Genomic DNA, 15758 nt, shown 5'->3' on the forward strand with positions numbered 1-15758 from the left:
GCACCTACTTACTGCATCAACAGCCACGAGGTTGCGGGGCCGAGACCGAGGGTTCGACCCGATGCCCCCCCCCCCCCCCCCCCCCCTTGTTCTATTGGCTTTTCGGGTCTAGCCATAGTCTAAAATATGAAACCTGGAAACCACAGAATTGCCGAATCAGGCAGTTACAATCTATCTCGCTCTCGGCATTGGTTTGACACCTCGTTCATTCAGTCGGTGGGTGACTTGCCAGCCTCTATTTAGAAGTTGAGCTCATGTAGAGCCATAAACCTAAATTCAGCCGCCAGGAACTAACTCAACTCCTCGGAACTATTGATGCTTTCAACATAAGTGCCGGGTGGGGAGATGGGTTGAACCGGCTAGTGAAGGGTTGTGCTGCTGTTGGGCGCAGAGTGAATTGTCTCGGCTTATCGTTGACGATATCGATTGCACAAGGATAGGCTCACGCAATCTATGCAGATATTGACTTGTCGTTCTCTGATGTCGATATGACTGCTGGCATCGGTGGAGCGGAGCAACCAAAGAGAGATGTCTGACAGGCAAGCTAGACAAACCTAGCGTTTAACTTTGTAAGATGAAGATAGGGACTCGATCTTGTAGTTGGGCTTACAACAGTGGCAAAAACTCTTCGATACGGCGCCGAATACACACTGACAAGGAATTAAATCCCCCTTCATTACCTAGTCTCAACAGACCTAGAAAGTGGTGTTAAGTCCTCCTTCACAGCCTGTAAGCTTATAAAGCAACTTGCCGGGACTCGCCGCTACGCATTGATACAGACTACCATTCCGACCGGGGCGCTCTTGGCAACGCCATTTCGGAACTTGTCGACGTGACAGGCAGCTGCGCTCGCTATAACGGAGTCGCATGGCAAAAGCTTACGTTTTGACAAGGACGCGATGCCTCTCTCTCTGGCAAAACTTACCTGCCTCTTTCAAGCAAGCTCACGCATTTTTTGCTCTCGTTGCTCAAACCATCAGCCGTCTTGCACCATATCTCAAGCCACAAGAGGGAGAGGGGGTTCCTGAGCACGGCCGGCACCGCGAACGCCACCACCGGCCAGATTCCTGTCAGCAGATGCCGTGGGGGCCTAGGAGAAGAGCTGAGTTACCCGATTTGGCAGGTGGGAGAAGCGATGCTGGAAACGATTGGGCCGACGCTGGAAACGATTGGGCACGATGACACGCCAGCCATTTGCACCGAGGAGCACGCAACCAACTTTCTCACAGCGAAGCTTCGTCTTTTCCCGGATAGGACGGCATCGCGGGACGATGAGAATGAAGAAGCTTGGAGCTTGACGCTGATAAGCTTGCATCATCATGAAGACGGAAACTGAACTCTGGCGACGATGGCTTCGTCTATAAAATGGTCGAGCTTCGCCCCGTGAAATCCAAGAATTGTAGAAAGACATCAGACACCACAAAAACGAACTCTCCCCAACAAACCATCTCATCTTGAGCTAGAAGAATCATGCGCTTCACTTCCCTGTCCATCATCGTGGCGGCCGATGCCATCTTGGCATCGCCCGTCGAGCGCGCTGCCAAGCCCGCGACCCTGCCGTTGAAGCATGTCATCAATGTCAGCTCCGCGAGTAGCCTGATCCAGCGCGGCCAGGCCCGCCTCAACCACATCAACGGCGGCGACGCCGCCAAGACTACCGTCGGCCACGTCGACGCCTCCTCTGGCCCCGCCGAGAACGACGACGTCAGCTACATTGCCTCCGTCGCCATCGGCAACGCCAACTGGAACCTGATTGTCGACACCGGGTGTAAGTGAACCATCCATTAAAGCACGCTCGTCGCACACATCCATCCAGAAATCCTGTCACTAACATCCCCCGGCCAGCCTCCAACACCTGGACCGGCGCCCAGAGCTCCTACGTCCCCCACTCCACCGGCAACGCCACCGGCGGCTCCGTCTCCGTCAGCTACGGCTCCGGCCAGTTCTCCGGCAAGGAGTACGTCGACAAGGTCAGCTTCGGCGGGCTCACCGTCGCCTCGCAGTCCATCGGCTCCGCCACCAGCGCCTCCGGCTTCAACGGCGTCGACGGCATCTTCGGCCTCGGCCCCGTCGGCCTCACCAAGAACACCGTCTCCAACGCCGCCACCGTGCCCACCTTCCTCGACAACCTCTACGCCCAGGGCTCCATCCCCACCGAGGTCCTCGGCGTCTACTTCAGCCCCGAAGCCGGCTCCGACACCAGCGACAACAACGGCGAGCTCACCCTCGGCGGCGTGGACAGCTCCAAGTACACGGGCGCGCTCACCTACGTGCCGACGCTCAAGTCGGGCGCGGCCGCGCCGTACTGGGGCGTCAGCATCGCGAGCTTCGCGTACGGCTCGACGACGCTCGCGTCCGGCGCCACCGGCATCGTCGACACCGGCACCACGCTCATCTACATCCCGTCCGCCGCGTACTCCAAGTTCCTGAGCGCATCCGGCGGCAAGACCGACTCCAGCTCGGGCCTCGCCGTTTACACCAAGAAGCCGACGGCCAACTTCTCCATCACCCTCGGCTCGACCACCTACACCCTGACCCCGGCGCAGTACCTGGTGCCCACCGCGCAGTACAGCTTCTTCGGGCTGTCGTCCGGCAAGTACTACGCGTGGATCAACGACGGCGGCAGCAGCGGCGTCAACACCATCATCGGACAAAAGTTCCTGGAGAACTACTACTCCGTCTACGACACCACCAACGCCCGCATCGGCTTCGCCAAGGCTGCCTAAGCGCCTTGGACGCCAACAACCAAGTGATTTGGATGGATGGATGGGGTTCATGACCAATACCACCAGGGTATATTGACGGACATATACCAGGCCGCCGCCCTACTCCCATTTCCTGGGTTGCCGAAATAGGGCAATTATTATTAACGCGAACAAGATAGTAACTTTGATAGAAGCTATACAAGAAATATTTTAACCCTTAACCAACTTTCCCTTGCACACGTCAACGTAGAGGCCACTTATGTACACGTTGGTTGCGAGGCGCAGCAGTTCCTCTGGTGTGGCCTGATTCGGCTAGTTACAGCCCATTAATTTTTCAGCCGCACTTGGCCTGCTCACAAACTGCCCGACCTGGAAAGGCCCAGGACGGGAATAGCATCATCATGAGTTATTGCGGCCGCCACGAGCCACGACGGACGCCAGCAAGTATTTGAGCTTTTGGAAATCGGGTTGCGCCCACCATAGCTTCTCATCCACATCATCACCCTTTCCCATACTGAGCGCAAAAGATTCCTCACAGCGACACTCAGAATGAAAAGTCAACAGACCCACGATGCTTCGCCAGGGTTGCTGGGCAGTCTAGGCCGCCTGTCGATGCGGCCCACGTCTCCGTCACCGCATGGGGCCGCATCGGAACGGAGCATGCCTGCAGAGAACAGAGCTCGCTACGTGAAACTCTTTCTGCAAGAATGTCGGGGCAAGCCTTACTTGACGGGCATTGAGGCGGCCATCACTTTTCTTGCCAGTCAGTTGCACAAAGATGTGCTCTCGAATATATGGGAACAGGCAGACGTCACACGCGATGGCAGATTTTCTTGCGATGAATTTTGTCTTGCCATGTGGCTAATAGATCAGGAGCGGGCAGGGTATCCTTCAGCGTCACGGCCTCAACATCCGGCTCAGAATGTACCTACCGCAACCCACCAAGACATGAATTCCTGGACACAGCCGCCAGCCTATACCCAACAGCCACATCATAATCCCGAACCCAGCTATCCCCCATATGGAGGCCTGCAGTCTGCTGGGCCGCTGCCACAGGCGACGGCAACCCATGCGCCTGGGAGTGATTTATACACCCCGCAAGCTATCGAGAAACGCGAGATGCTCGAGCCCATGATCTGCCAGAGCTGCGATGCCGGTTTAGTCCCCGGGGACATTGCGTACTGCTGTGACGCCTGCGAGGCTGGAGTGAGCACCTTTTGCGAGTCGTGCCACCGCGTGGGCGGGAAATGCTACCATGAGGTTGCACCCGCAAAGTTGGAAGCTGGCGAGAAGCTCAAGAATGAGGACAAGGACGGCGACTTTGGCTTCGGCCTCAAGTGCGACGGATGCAGAGCCAAGCTCAAGGACGGCGCGATCTGCTGGCACTGCAAGCGCTGCTTCGACCCCAACTTCTGCGCAGACTGCTGGAGGCGGCGCGACAAGCGCTGCAAGCACGCAGGCCAAGGCAAAGTCCAGCTGCGCCGGGTCGGCAAGCCTTCGGTGTCGACGGATGATATACTGGACGGTCTCAACGTAGTCGGCAGTATTCTTGGGGGATAAACACGGACGGGAGTGTGGCTCGCAACCACGAGGGATCGGGGCATTGGCTGGCCATCGTCGGTGTGCCAGTCCGTGCAGACAAGATTCGGGATTATGAACTGTAGGAGTAGATCGCATTGTGGCCTTGCTAATAGATCCGGCGCTGCCTCATTTGTACGGTGGTTTGTCAATGTCAGTCGGCTTGCCCCGTGCTTGATTGCGAAGTTCGTCGAAGAAGTGCTTGACGAAGCTGCGAGCTCGGTCGGGTGCGTCCGGATCCGCTGCAAACAAGTCATTAGTAGCCGTATAATGCGACGGAAACAGTCTTGAGTCCAAAACAAGATCTTCTGCATACCGGTAGCTTCGCCAGGGGCCAGGGGCTCGTGCGGCAGGCGGCCGTTTTGCTTCTCGTCGATGAACTTGTGGATGCGGCCGACGCCGCGATGAAAACCCGGACGTCGAAGAATCTAGCAAAAAATCGGTTAGAAAATACAAAGTCATTGTATGAGGAAGCTTTGCGGCAATGACGGCAAACGCACAGCTGCGACGATGCGATCCTGGAGATGGGGTTAGCAAACGGCCGCGGAATTCGGCTTGTCATGGGGGCAACGTTGTACCTCGAACGCGTGAATGATGCGCATAGCCCAGACAAATGGGTGTGCCATGATGGATTTATTGAATTTGCACTGGCGAGTGAACGCGTTTTTGTTGAAACGTCAATTATCCAGCTTTAGGTCGTTAATCGTAATTAGCTTACTAACTTGGTACTCTGTTGGAGCGGACCCACTTGCGCACAAGGTGGCAAGGGCCTCCATAGATTCTTCCCTCCTTCATAGGCAACCAAGCAGAAGCATTTTCATCTTCCAAAATCTCTGAACTGGGTTCAAGGGCCCCTCCACAAAGGATTCTGCAAGCAAACGGTACTAATTTTTAGACTCGAGGCCTAGAATGAGTTTCAGAAGAGTAATAGAGCAGCGAGAAGGAGATGACAATGGAGCAACACCAGCGCCTTTGTGCTCGCGAGTGTCTTGGCAACAGATGTAAGAAGGTGTAGGCGCCAGGCTCAAATATGCACGCTGCTAGAAAGGGTACGGACTGGCCTCAATCCGCCACTTAGGGGTGCTCTTGGTAGGCCTCTTCGATTGCATGTTCCTTCGGTTCAGTTGTATGCAAGCTGTCCCTCAATGCACATTGGGCGCGGCCATTCTGGCGTCTAACCATGCACAATGCGAGCCAATGAGCCTACATGAGTATGCAGGTTCCCAACCCCGGAGGATTCTAGTCATCCAGAATTCCAGCTACGCAATTTACTAATTATGCGAGACGAGAAAACAAGGGGGGTTTCGTGAAGGGAGAGGTGCTATGGTCCCCAGAGATGAGCAAAACCCGACGACATTCATCCCCCAGGCAGAAAGTAACGACCTATCCGGGCCGTTGAGAGACGATCGAAGAGCTTTTCAAAGAAAAAAAAGAGACCAGGTGAAGTCTGTGCCCACAGACGCGAGCGAGGAAGCGCCAGTTTACGCAGTTACGTTTCATGAAAGCCATGACAATCTTCAACATTTCAATCGAGGGAATTTATTCTTCATCACTAACTTTTAAGAGCGACCTGCGCAGCTATTCCTGTCCAGTCCCACACTATCTGATCCTTTCTTCTCACACCCATCAGCCCGTTTACAGGTCAACGTGCTTGCCGAGGAACGAGGTGAGGTAGTCCATCTTGCCTAGGGCAACGCCCTCCTTGCGCAGGATGTTGTACGCGGTGGCCAGGTGGAAGTAAAGGTTGGGGGTCACGTAGCCGGCGTTGTACGTGAGGCCGTTCATCTGCGCCGTCTTGCCGGGGCCGAGGCCGACCGTGACCGCCTCGGCGGCGCGGCTGTTGACCGTCTCCTTGCTAGCCTTCTCCAACGCGGCACGCGACTCGGCGATGCGCGCGTGGAAGTCGGCAAAGGTCTTCATGTTGTTCTCGTTGGAGGGGGGCTCCTGGCCGGTGAGGCGGGCGGCGAGCTTGGTGCCCAAGTCGGTGACGATGTAGATCTGGAAGGAGAGCGGGAGCATGTCCTCGTGGATGCGGGCCTCGGGGAGGACGGCGGCGTTGGAGGCGGACTCGGCCTTGTTGAGGATGGCAGTCAGGCTGTCGAGGACCTCGAGGGCCTGGCCAATGGAGACGTCGTAGAAGCTCATGGTGGTGAGTTGTGAAGGGGTGTTTGTATATAGTGTGTAAGTGAAGAAGAATGGAAGTGTTGTGGAGGTTGATGTGATAAAACTTCGAGATGATGCAAGAGGGCAAGCTCAGACTTATATACATATTTTCATGTCATACACAGGTCCTTCCCAACGACCCCTCTTCCTCGGAGGACATGGCTCTTTCCTTGATACCAGACGCTTGTCTAAGTGACCTGCGGTGGTTACCCTAAGCTGCTTAGCTGCACGGTTTGATGCGCCCAAGTCCACCATGGTTGTGAATCCACATCACCGCAACTTGTCACCGTGTAAGATGCCTCCGTCCAACTCCACAGCGCAGCCCACATTGCATGGCTAGCATCGCTATTGGGCGGGCAGCAGTGACACGAACTTGTTTACTAATTATCCATGTGGCATCCGGCAACAAGTTGACTAATTCGAAAGAGAAGGAAAGTCGAGGAGGGTTTCCCCACAGGAGGGACGTCAGGGGAGGGGGTGGGGTGAGGAAGCGACGGCCGGTCGGGGGGTCGGTCTGTCGTCGGCCAGCCTTGTCGCCGTCTTTCTTGGAGGGCTTTTGGATTTGTCGCGTACCGTACAGGTGCAGCGCTGATTGGCCGTAGAGCAATCTGAATTTAACTGTGAAACTTCTGAGCCCTGAGATCGCCTTACCGAAAGACAAACTCGTTTTAGTCTTAATCATCCTGGAAATAATGAGCTGTACAGGGAAGTGTATACTTTGTTGACGAGCTCTGAGATCGCCATACCGAAAGACAAACTCGTTTTGGTCTTAATCATCCTGGAAATAATGAGCTGTACAGGAAGTGTATACTTTGTTGACGAGCTCACGGCTATGACGTCTTCACCTCCAATGCTTAGTCGACAGACGAGTACACTGTACACAATAACACTATACACTATCACTAGGCTCTGTCCCAGAAAATAACTCTTTTCACTCACATCGGTATACTTTCATCACGAACGGCTGCAAGGCTTGCAGCTGGTGTTACACTGCAGAGTTTCAGGCTCCCTCCACCAGGCGAAGAGAGGGGAATCTTACTGTGTTGCTTTTCGGCTGACAAATGCAAAATGACGGTCAACACGAACAGTGACACGTTGCAAGAGCTGAAAAGAAAATTTGACCAGGTACTAGTTTGGAATCAATCTCGATCTGCAACGGATACAGATTGCTCATTTACGACAACGGGGCGGCTTGTCCAATACCCCTCGCTCACCTACCCATTGCACAGCTGCCCCCAACCACCGACCGCCCGACTTGGCCAGCGTCATTTTTGCCTCGTTTCCCTTTTCCCCCTTTTCTTCCCAGAATCCAAGAATGGCCCCCTTCTTCTCAGAATCCAAGAATCGCATTCGCGTCCGCGAGAACCTCCCTCTGACCAGCCGTCGCCCCCGGCGCCGGAACCAGCTTCTCCAGCCCCATCGACCGGAGCGCCTCCGTGCCGGCCCACCCCCGCAGCGCCGCCTCGGCCGGCCTTCCCGCGTGCCTCGCCTCGCCCTCGCCGCCGGGAAAGTCCGGGCCCGGCGTGCCGCGCCGCCAGGCCTCACGCTGCCGCGCCACGTACCGCGCGTTGATGGCCGTCAGCGGGCACACGGGAATGTACAGCACGCTCGAGTCGGACGCGCCCCGGTGCTGCTTGTCGACCGCGTGGATGGCTGCCCTTGGTCAGCGACGACGATATCCCATCGCGGGAGGTGCGGAGAAAAAAAAAACACGCAGAGGGTTTCACTTACTGTCGCAGTGCCAGGCGACGAAATCGCCCGGTTTAATCTCCGGGACGTGCACCATGGTCCGCTCGAGCTCCAGGTGCGGGTGCAGCTCCTCCGTCAGCTCCTGGCCGTGTCCCGGGCTCGCGCCCTGCAACTCGCTCGTCATCCGCCCCTCGCCCACCAGCGCCCAGTTGTCCCCCTCCAAGTACGCCCTCCCCTCCCTGTCCGTATCCTTGGCCTCGAAGAACGGCCGGAGCAGCACGTACGCCGTCGCGCGGTGCATCAGCGGGTTCACCAGCAGCGTGCCCTCGCCCGGCCGCGTGCCGCTCATGCTCAGCCACCCCTGCCACGCGCGGAACATGGAGCACGCGCCGAGCCCGTCGTACAGGTTGTTGACGGCGCCGACGCGCCCGCTCGCGTCCCACGGGTCGTACGCCTCCCACGCGCCCGCGAAGACGGCGTCGTACGCGCCACCGAGGCCGTAGCCGGTCGGCTCCCACCGCTCCACGCTGCCGCCGTCGATGTGCGGGCCGAGCGCGAAGGTGGCGTCGCCGGGCTGCCGGATGCGTAGACGGTCCGCGTAGGACAGCGGCTCGGCCAGGGAGATGGGGCTGGTCGGGTCCGAGGCGTGCCAGAGGAGGCCGTCGCCCATGAGTCGCCGCTGCACGCGCATGAAGTTGGGGTGCGAGCGGGCCTTGAGCTGCGGCGCCGACCAGTAGAGCTCGTACACTTGGGGGTTATCGGCCGGGAAGGCTGCCGCGAGCGCGCAAGTCACAAGTCAGCAAATGATCATAACAGCAAGTCCATGCGTAGAAGCCATAAACTATAGGCTTCAAGAGAGCAGCTCCCGTACCTCTGGTCCATGGATTCCTCTTCACGTAGTCCTCCACCTCTTCCTTGTAAGCCCTGGCCTCGGCCTCGGGCACCACGCCCCGTACAACCACGGCACCTCGCTTCTTGATCTCATCCTTGAGACTCCTTAGTCCGCTCTCCAGATTCGCAAACTCGACTTGCGGGACGACGTCCGATCCCTTCTGCGCAATGATTTCATTCTCCTTCCGAAGGTCCCGCAGCAGGCGGTTCCAGCTGTCCGTGATCTGCTTCTCCCGGCCGCGGACCAGCTCGCACTTGAGCTCGCGGAACCGGTCGGGCAGCGGATCACGCTTGGCGCCGGACAGGGACACGAAGGCGTCCGAGATATCGCCCTCCTTCTTGGAGGACTTTTGGACGCCCGCGCCCGCGCCGGCCGCGACGGTGGCCAGGCTGCGGCGTTGGGACTTGCTTACACAAGATCGTAACATGGCTGAGAATGACAAGAGAGAAAAGAATCCGATAGGAGATGATATGAGTGAGAATTCCTCAAGCCATGAATTGATTAGATGCTAGAGAAGATGGAGCGGAGAGTCGTGACGGTCAAACGTCGTCGGAGTTGCTCTTGTACAAATAGGGTTCTGGTGCGGGAGTTCCCGATTAGGAAGTCCGCCCCCAGACACGATCGACTTACACTTCCGCACGCCAAGTCGCAAGACAAGGAACAAAGTTCCGCATTCAGAAGCTCCTTGAGAGCAATCATCAATCGGCTCGTTGCCTGGGCATTGCAAAAGCCGGCAACTCTCTTCCCGACCCGTGCGGGCCGGTAGGAGGCCACCATGGCACGTCGCGGCCCAAGCTTGCTGCATTCCCGCCCAACAAAAAAGCCTGCTGCTATGTACACGTACATGGCACCTGGTGACGGGAAAGGGCGTCATCGCGGAAGGATTGATAAGATACGAGTCAAACGGCAAAGTAGAAGATGATGGCAAGCAAGTTTATAAGTCAATAGCCAGAACCGGATATATGGAAAAGCATCAATTCAAAAAAGTAAATAGAAAAAGAAAACAACAAGATATTGAAGACAGAAAAAGAAGAAAAGAAAAACTCGCTTTCCCATGAAAAACAATAAGTTTGGTTTGGATTTTTGTGTGCAATAATCCATGCCGCGCATGTAGTCGTAATGATAAATGCAATACAGAGGCGGCCGCGTGGAGGACCAAGGAAGAAAACCGGCCGAAAGAGCTCCTTTCCTTACGCAATTCCTGACAAAAACGATTCAACGTAAAGATGCAGTGAAATAAAAAGACACACAGCAACACATCAGCTCTTCCTCCAAACGATGTCACCCACAGAGTGCTACGCATGCGCTCTCTCACAACTACCGCAGCGCGACGCAGTGGCCGCTGCGCTACTCCGCCAGCTGCCTCCGTTGGATCTTGCTGCGGAGGCCCTTGTTCTCCTCCTCCAGGTCGCCCAGGCGCTGTCGCGCCGCCTCGCGCTCTTGCGACCTCCTCTCGCGCTCCGTGCTCAGCTTCTCCTCGAGGTTCTTGAGGCGCAGCATCAGCGGCATGTTCTTGTAGCTGCTGCCGTTGCCCGCACCCGCGGCCACGTCGCCACTCTTAGCGACCTCCAGGCCGAGGCTCCCGCCGGCGTCCGACCCGGTGGCTGCCTGGTTGCCGCGATGCACCGACGACGGGATGCGGCTCTCCCTAGAACCGCGCGACGATCCGGCCCGCTCCTTATCACGCTCGCCGGGCCCGCGGTGGACGGCAGGCGAAGGGGAACCCCCAGCGCTGCCAGAGCGCGGCGAATCGCCGCCGTGCTGCGCCGCCGCCCGCGCGCGGACACTGGTCGCCGTCTTGAGCGTCTCGTACTCAACCTTGAGCTTCTGATACGCGTGCTCGACACGCGACAGGCGGCCGCGCAGCTCCTGGGATGTCATGGAACCCATGGCGCCAGACGCGATCTGGTTGCGGACCAGCGTCTCGACGCGGTCGAGCCGCTTCGCGCGCATGTCAAGGTTGTTCTCCAGAGCCTGGTACTCCCGTGTGAGGTCGCGCTCGACAGAGTTGATCTTGCCCTCAAACGACTTGAGCATGTTCTCAATCATCTTGATGGCGGCCATCAGGTTCTTGGTAAAGCCCGGCAGGCGGCTCGAGATGACCTCGATGCTCGGCACGGCCTGCTTGTCGACCAGGGTATGGCTGTGCGCCCACTCCCGGCCGCACAACACGCTCAGGCGCTTCCAGAGCTGCAGCAGGAGCTCGTTGCGCTCCATCAGCTGCTCTCGCGCGCTCTGCTCCAGCATGGCAAGCTTGCGGCGCTCCTGACCCCGCGTGTTCTCCAGCTCGGCAATGCGGACATCTTGCGTGCTGGCTGTGCGGGACAGGTGCTGGTGTGTCCTTTGGAAGGTCTCGTAGTCGGATTTTGTGTGTCGATGAGCGAGCCTCTCCTTCTCCAGCAATTCGTTGGCCTTCTGGCTTTCCAGGCCTAGCGATTCAAGCAGTGCATCGCGCTGCTTGATGAGGCGATCTTTCTCAACAACAGAAGCCTTGGCGACGTCAAGTTCCCGGACAGTGTTCTCCAGGTCACGTTGGATTCTAGCAATCGACCCGAGGAGAGATGACCTTGTGCCGTTCAAATCACCCAGCGTGACGCGAAGATTATTCTCAAGCTCTTGCAGGCGCTCCTTCCAGGCAGTTGCCTCGACTTCGCGTGAAGACAAGCTCTTACGCAGTCTCCGAGCTTCGTCCTTTGCGGCAGACGCCTCGCGGTTGAGCTCATTGACAAACTGCTGCACTTCTTCCTTCTCCTGGTTCGCCACCATTTCTCGCTGGGCGCGTTCCTGCTGCAGCCGCTCGTCGAGTTCCTTGGCTCTGTCCTTTTCATCACGCAAGCTTTGCTCGGCGTTGGCAATCGCGGCTTCGAGATCGCCGATGCGAATCTTGTCGGCTTCCTGCTCTTCGCGCAAGAAGGCAATCTCGCCCTGTGAAGATTCTTGCTGCACCGACAAGCGGCGGTTCTTTTCTGATTCTTCGCTGAGCTTCAGCTCAAACGCCTCGAGTTCGCGGTTGGAAGACTCAATCTCAGCCTCAAGTTGCTGGATTCGTCGCAATTTTTTGTTTTGTTCGTCCTCCAAGCCGACGACTGATTGGCTCATTTCGCGCATGGCATTTTGCAGGGCGTCGAAGTTTTCTGCTCGATCAGCAAGATCAGCCTGTAGTATTTCGATTTCTCTGTGGCACCGTTCAATTTCTGTGTCTAATGACTGCACTTCAGATTGTGCTTCCAAGCGTAGAGTCTCGAAGTCCTCTTCGAGTCGACTGTTGTCCTCAAGCGTCGCATTTCGCTCGGCCTGTAGCGCCATGAGGTCATGCATAGCAGTATCGAGCTCCTCCTGAAGAGACACGACTGCGTTTTCAGCCTCTTGCTTTCCAGTCACAGCCATCTCGAAATCAGCCATGCAAGTCTGCAGCTCGCGTTGTAACTCTTGATTGGCCATCTTGGCTTCGTTCATGCGATCTCGAGCTTCTGCCAATCTGTTTTCCAACTCTTCGCGCTCTGCATCTTCGACTGCAGTGGGCAGCGTAGGTGCACTGGCGCGAGAAGGCGACTCATAGCGCGCCCCGGCCCTAGATGCGGAGCGCTCGAGGATGCTGTCGGCTGTTGAGGCGGCACCGCCGCGGCCTTGGGAGATTTTGAGATCCTCAATTTCCTGCTGCAGGCGATCCTTTTCGCGATTGCGCGATGTAAGCATAGAGGTCTGCGCCCCAACTTCGCGACGCAGCTCAGCATTCTCGTGCCGCAACTTCTCGCTTTCGCGTCGAAGCTCATCAACAAGAGTGCTGGCGGCGCTGAAACCAGCATTCGAGCTCTCCAAATCAGCCGGCTTGTTCGGTGAGAAAGCATGATCTCGCTGGCGTTTTGCAATGTTGTAGATGTTGGTAGTGTGGCCGCTTTGCATGGCAGCCATTTCCTTCTTTAGTTTGAAAACTTCGTCGCGTAGTCTTACATTGTCGTCCTCTGTCTGTTCGCGATGGGCGGTTTCTTGCTCTAGCAGATCCCTCCAGACATCTGCTTCCTCTTGGCGATCAACCTGTTCGCCAGCGCGCTCGCCAAGGCTTTTAACAATATCGGCGAGCTTCTTCTTCTCTGACTCTTTGCTCACGCGTTCAGTTCGAAGCTTCTCGATCTCAACAGCGTACTCTTCGACGCGTTCACGGAGAAAAATTAGCTCCTGCTCGCGCTCCCAAGCTTCTTGGTCGTTGAGGCGGTTCGCTTGGTCGTTGCTGGATCCGCCGGTGCTAGGTCGCTCCTCGTCTTCCTGAATGCGCTTCTCGAGCTCCTTGACCCGTTTCCGCAGAACTTTGTTGTCTCTTTGCAGTATCGCCAAGTTAGTTTTTAGCTCAACGTTTTCCGAAATCATCTCCTTGATGCCTTCTTCCGACAGTTTGTCTAAGCGATCGCTCAGGAACATGACCTTGAGTTTCAAATCAAAGTTTTCTTTGGAAAGCTTCTCGATCGTGCTACTTTGCTCTTTCAGTGTGAGGCTTTTGCCGGTGCGTGACACGGTACCGGCGCCTGCATTGCTGTTTGTTGGTCTGAACGGTGTTTCGAGTCCAGATCGAAACTTGTACTCCTTCGCCAGGGACTCAGGGACGTGGACATTCTTGACGTGTTGCGCAATGACTGTGTCTGTCGGTGTGGCATTGAGATTCTCTCTGGAGGGCTTGGGAGTCTTGAGTGGATCGAAACGAAAATTGGCTCGGGCAGGACTGTCAACTTCGGGTAGAGGCTCCAGTTGCTGGGAGGTGTCGCCAAAGTCATCCATGCCAACACCGGAAACGATGCTGCCAATGCTGACTGGGCGCGGCATCACACCGCTCGGAAAGCGTGGCATGCCCATGGCTGGCATGACACCGCCGGACTGTAGGGCCATGTCAATGTCCTGATTGGAGGTGAGGTCACCGTCGTCAAAGGACTCGGCGTTGGTGATGAATGACGAAGTCGAAGATCGTTGACTGCCGAAACGGCTGCGCAGGTACTTCGGCCGCTGTTTGCGCAACCCAAAACCCGGTGTGCTACCGGCATCGTGGCGATCGGAGCGCTGCGACTGGGACCAGCGGCTGTCGTTGTGGTCGAGGCTGGACGCAAAGGACTCGTCGGCGGCGGCGCCGTTGTCTTCGTCGGCATCAGTGGCATGTCGCGTGGCATTGCTGGCCATGCTTACGGCGCGCGACACGGTGCGCGCCGCCGCCGCCGCCGTAGGAGACGAGTCAAAGGCCTCAAGGTTGGAGGTGGTGGTGCTGACTGCGGTGGTGTCGGGTTCCTGGGCGTGGTGAACAGGCGGTAAGGGCGCTCTGTCAATCTTTTGCGGCGAGTCAAAGAGGAAGGTATCGTCAGTGGCCGGCTCTCCAATGGCGGGCGCAGTCGGTATAGGAGACAGGACAGGGAGAAAGCTCGACTCGACGTCCTTGAAGTGCTGCCTCACGGCAGCCTCGGAGACGTTGTCCTCGGGGGCCATGGTATTATCGATGGGCGCCGCATCAAACAAGCTGTGATCAGGTCCCGGGCCTCGCCGCGACGGGCCTTTGGGCGTGGACGTATCTTTGGCCGGCGCAGCGACGGTAGCGGGGGAGGAGGCGCCGGCATCGTCATTCCGTTGGTTTGCGTCGCGCGTGGCGGTCGAGGGGCGGAACAATGGGCCGCCAGGAGTGTCCGTGGAATCAGCCATGCTGCATCTTGCTGGAGACTGGCAGTAGAGTTCGGAAGGGGAAGAGTCTTTGCGAAAAATAGAGCGCTGGGAGAAGGGCTGGCTATTTTCGCGCGCAGTCGCAGGTAAGAGTTACTAGGGCGTCTGAGGCGCGCGCGAAACGGCGTCACAGGTACTTGTTTGGAAACAGGGCGGTGGTCGGTGAGAAGGCGTGGAATCGTAAAGTCGGAGCGCGTAACTGTCGGGCAAACGAGAGGGGGAAAAGGCCATTGATGGCCGTTAAAATATTCGTAGATGCAGGGATGCAAGCTGGTGCAAGTTGTTGCGGTGCTGGAGAGAGCATGGGGTCGTTGTGGACAGGCTTTTTTCTTTTTTCTCGAGACGACGCGACACGCAGTCCCGTCAGGTACTCACGGTGTCACAGCCAAAGCCAGGTACCGAAGTGGAGGGGCATTTTTATCTCTGCCGCGCATCATGGTGGATTCGCTGGCGCCGCCTCTCAAGCACAGGTAGGTCTTGATAGCGCCTGGCGCCTTGGAGTGCCCTGGAACTACTGTTTTTCTTCGATTTTTTATTTATTTCTACACTGGTTTCAACAAGACCAGAATGATGTTGAAGAAATACTCCCTAGCTACCTAGTGTTTGTGACAATTTTCTAGAGTCCATGATACTAGATCGGTTTGAAGGTGCAGCAAACCCCTACAGGCGCCGTAGGAGGAGCTCGTTCCGCCCCTGTATTTCTGGTCCAGGACCTGCTTGCTCTATCCATGTCGGCCGCGCAAGTCCACGCGAACAGCCCATGGATTGGATTATATTAACAAATATACCCCAAAAAAAAAATGCCCGGTCATCAACAGCCGAACCCCCTTTATCCGAACAAATGTCAATCTTCCTCCCGACTCAACGTTGCACCGTCGCATCCACCGCCACCACTCTTCCGTCCTCGTTCTCGGTGGCGCTGTACCATGTTGGCATCTTGATCAGGCTCTGAAGGCCCCAATACCCCTGCGAGCACCGTGCATCATATCAGATGCCGTATGATCGCCCAGTTCGAAACCGGCAAGGACGGGATCCAAGCC

General features: G+C 56.8%; 6 protein-coding genes across 6 annotated transcripts; 2 read left to right on the plus strand and 4 right to left on the minus strand.

Annotated features, from left to right (window-relative positions):
* Positions 1–1470: 1470 nt before the first annotated feature.
* Positions 1471–2726, plus strand: ISF_07022 (Peptidase aspartic; the record flags this gene model as incomplete). The annotated part of the gene is made up of 2 exons (XM_018850626.1): positions 1471–1768; positions 1846–2726. The coding sequence occupies 2 exons, from the start codon at positions 1471–1473 to the stop codon at positions 2724–2726; spliced, it is 1179 nt and encodes a 392-aa protein (XP_018702271.1).
* Positions 2727–3653: 927 nt separating this feature from the next.
* On the plus strand, positions 3654–4265 carry ISF_07023 (hypothetical protein; the record flags this gene model as incomplete). The annotated part of the gene is made up of 1 exon (XM_018850627.1): positions 3654–4265. The coding sequence occupies one exon, from the start codon at positions 3654–3656 to the stop codon at positions 4263–4265; it is 612 nt and encodes a 203-aa protein (XP_018702272.1).
* Positions 4266–4412: 147 nt separating this feature from the next.
* Positions 4413–4909, minus strand: ISF_07024 (hypothetical protein; the record flags this gene model as incomplete). Its single annotated transcript, XM_018850628.1, has 4 exons — positions 4413–4525; positions 4600–4711; positions 4784–4801; positions 4862–4909. The coding sequence occupies 4 exons, from the start codon at positions 4907–4909 to the stop codon at positions 4413–4415; spliced, it is 291 nt and encodes a 96-aa protein (XP_018702273.1).
* A 1009-nt stretch (positions 4910–5918) lies between these two features.
* Positions 5919–6428, minus strand: ISF_07025 (hypothetical protein; the record flags this gene model as incomplete). Its single annotated transcript, XM_018850629.1, has 1 exon — positions 5919–6428. One exon carries the CDS (start codon positions 6426–6428, stop codon positions 5919–5921), a length of 510 nt encoding a protein of 169 aa, XP_018702274.1.
* Positions 6429–7776: 1348 nt separating this feature from the next.
* On the minus strand, positions 7777–9454 carry ISF_07026 (DUF1479 domain protein; the record flags this gene model as incomplete). The annotated part of the gene is made up of 3 exons (XM_018850630.1): positions 7777–8099; positions 8178–8906; positions 9007–9454. The coding sequence occupies 3 exons, from the start codon at positions 9452–9454 to the stop codon at positions 7777–7779; spliced, it is 1500 nt and encodes a 499-aa protein (XP_018702275.1).
* A 920-nt stretch (positions 9455–10374) lies between these two features.
* Positions 10375–14700, minus strand: ISF_07027 (anucleate primary sterigmata protein B; the record flags this gene model as incomplete). Its single annotated transcript, XM_018850631.1, has 1 exon — positions 10375–14700. The coding sequence occupies one exon, from the start codon at positions 14698–14700 to the stop codon at positions 10375–10377; it is 4326 nt and encodes a 1441-aa protein (XP_018702276.1).
* Between the last annotated feature and the right edge of the window lie 1058 nt (positions 14701–15758).

This window comes from Cordyceps fumosorosea (genome assembly GCF_001636725.1).
Source record: "Cordyceps fumosorosea ARSEF 2679 chromosome Unknown scaffold_19, whole genome shotgun sequence".
Lineage (NCBI taxonomy): Eukaryota > Fungi > Ascomycota > Sordariomycetes > Hypocreales > Cordycipitaceae > Cordyceps > Cordyceps fumosorosea.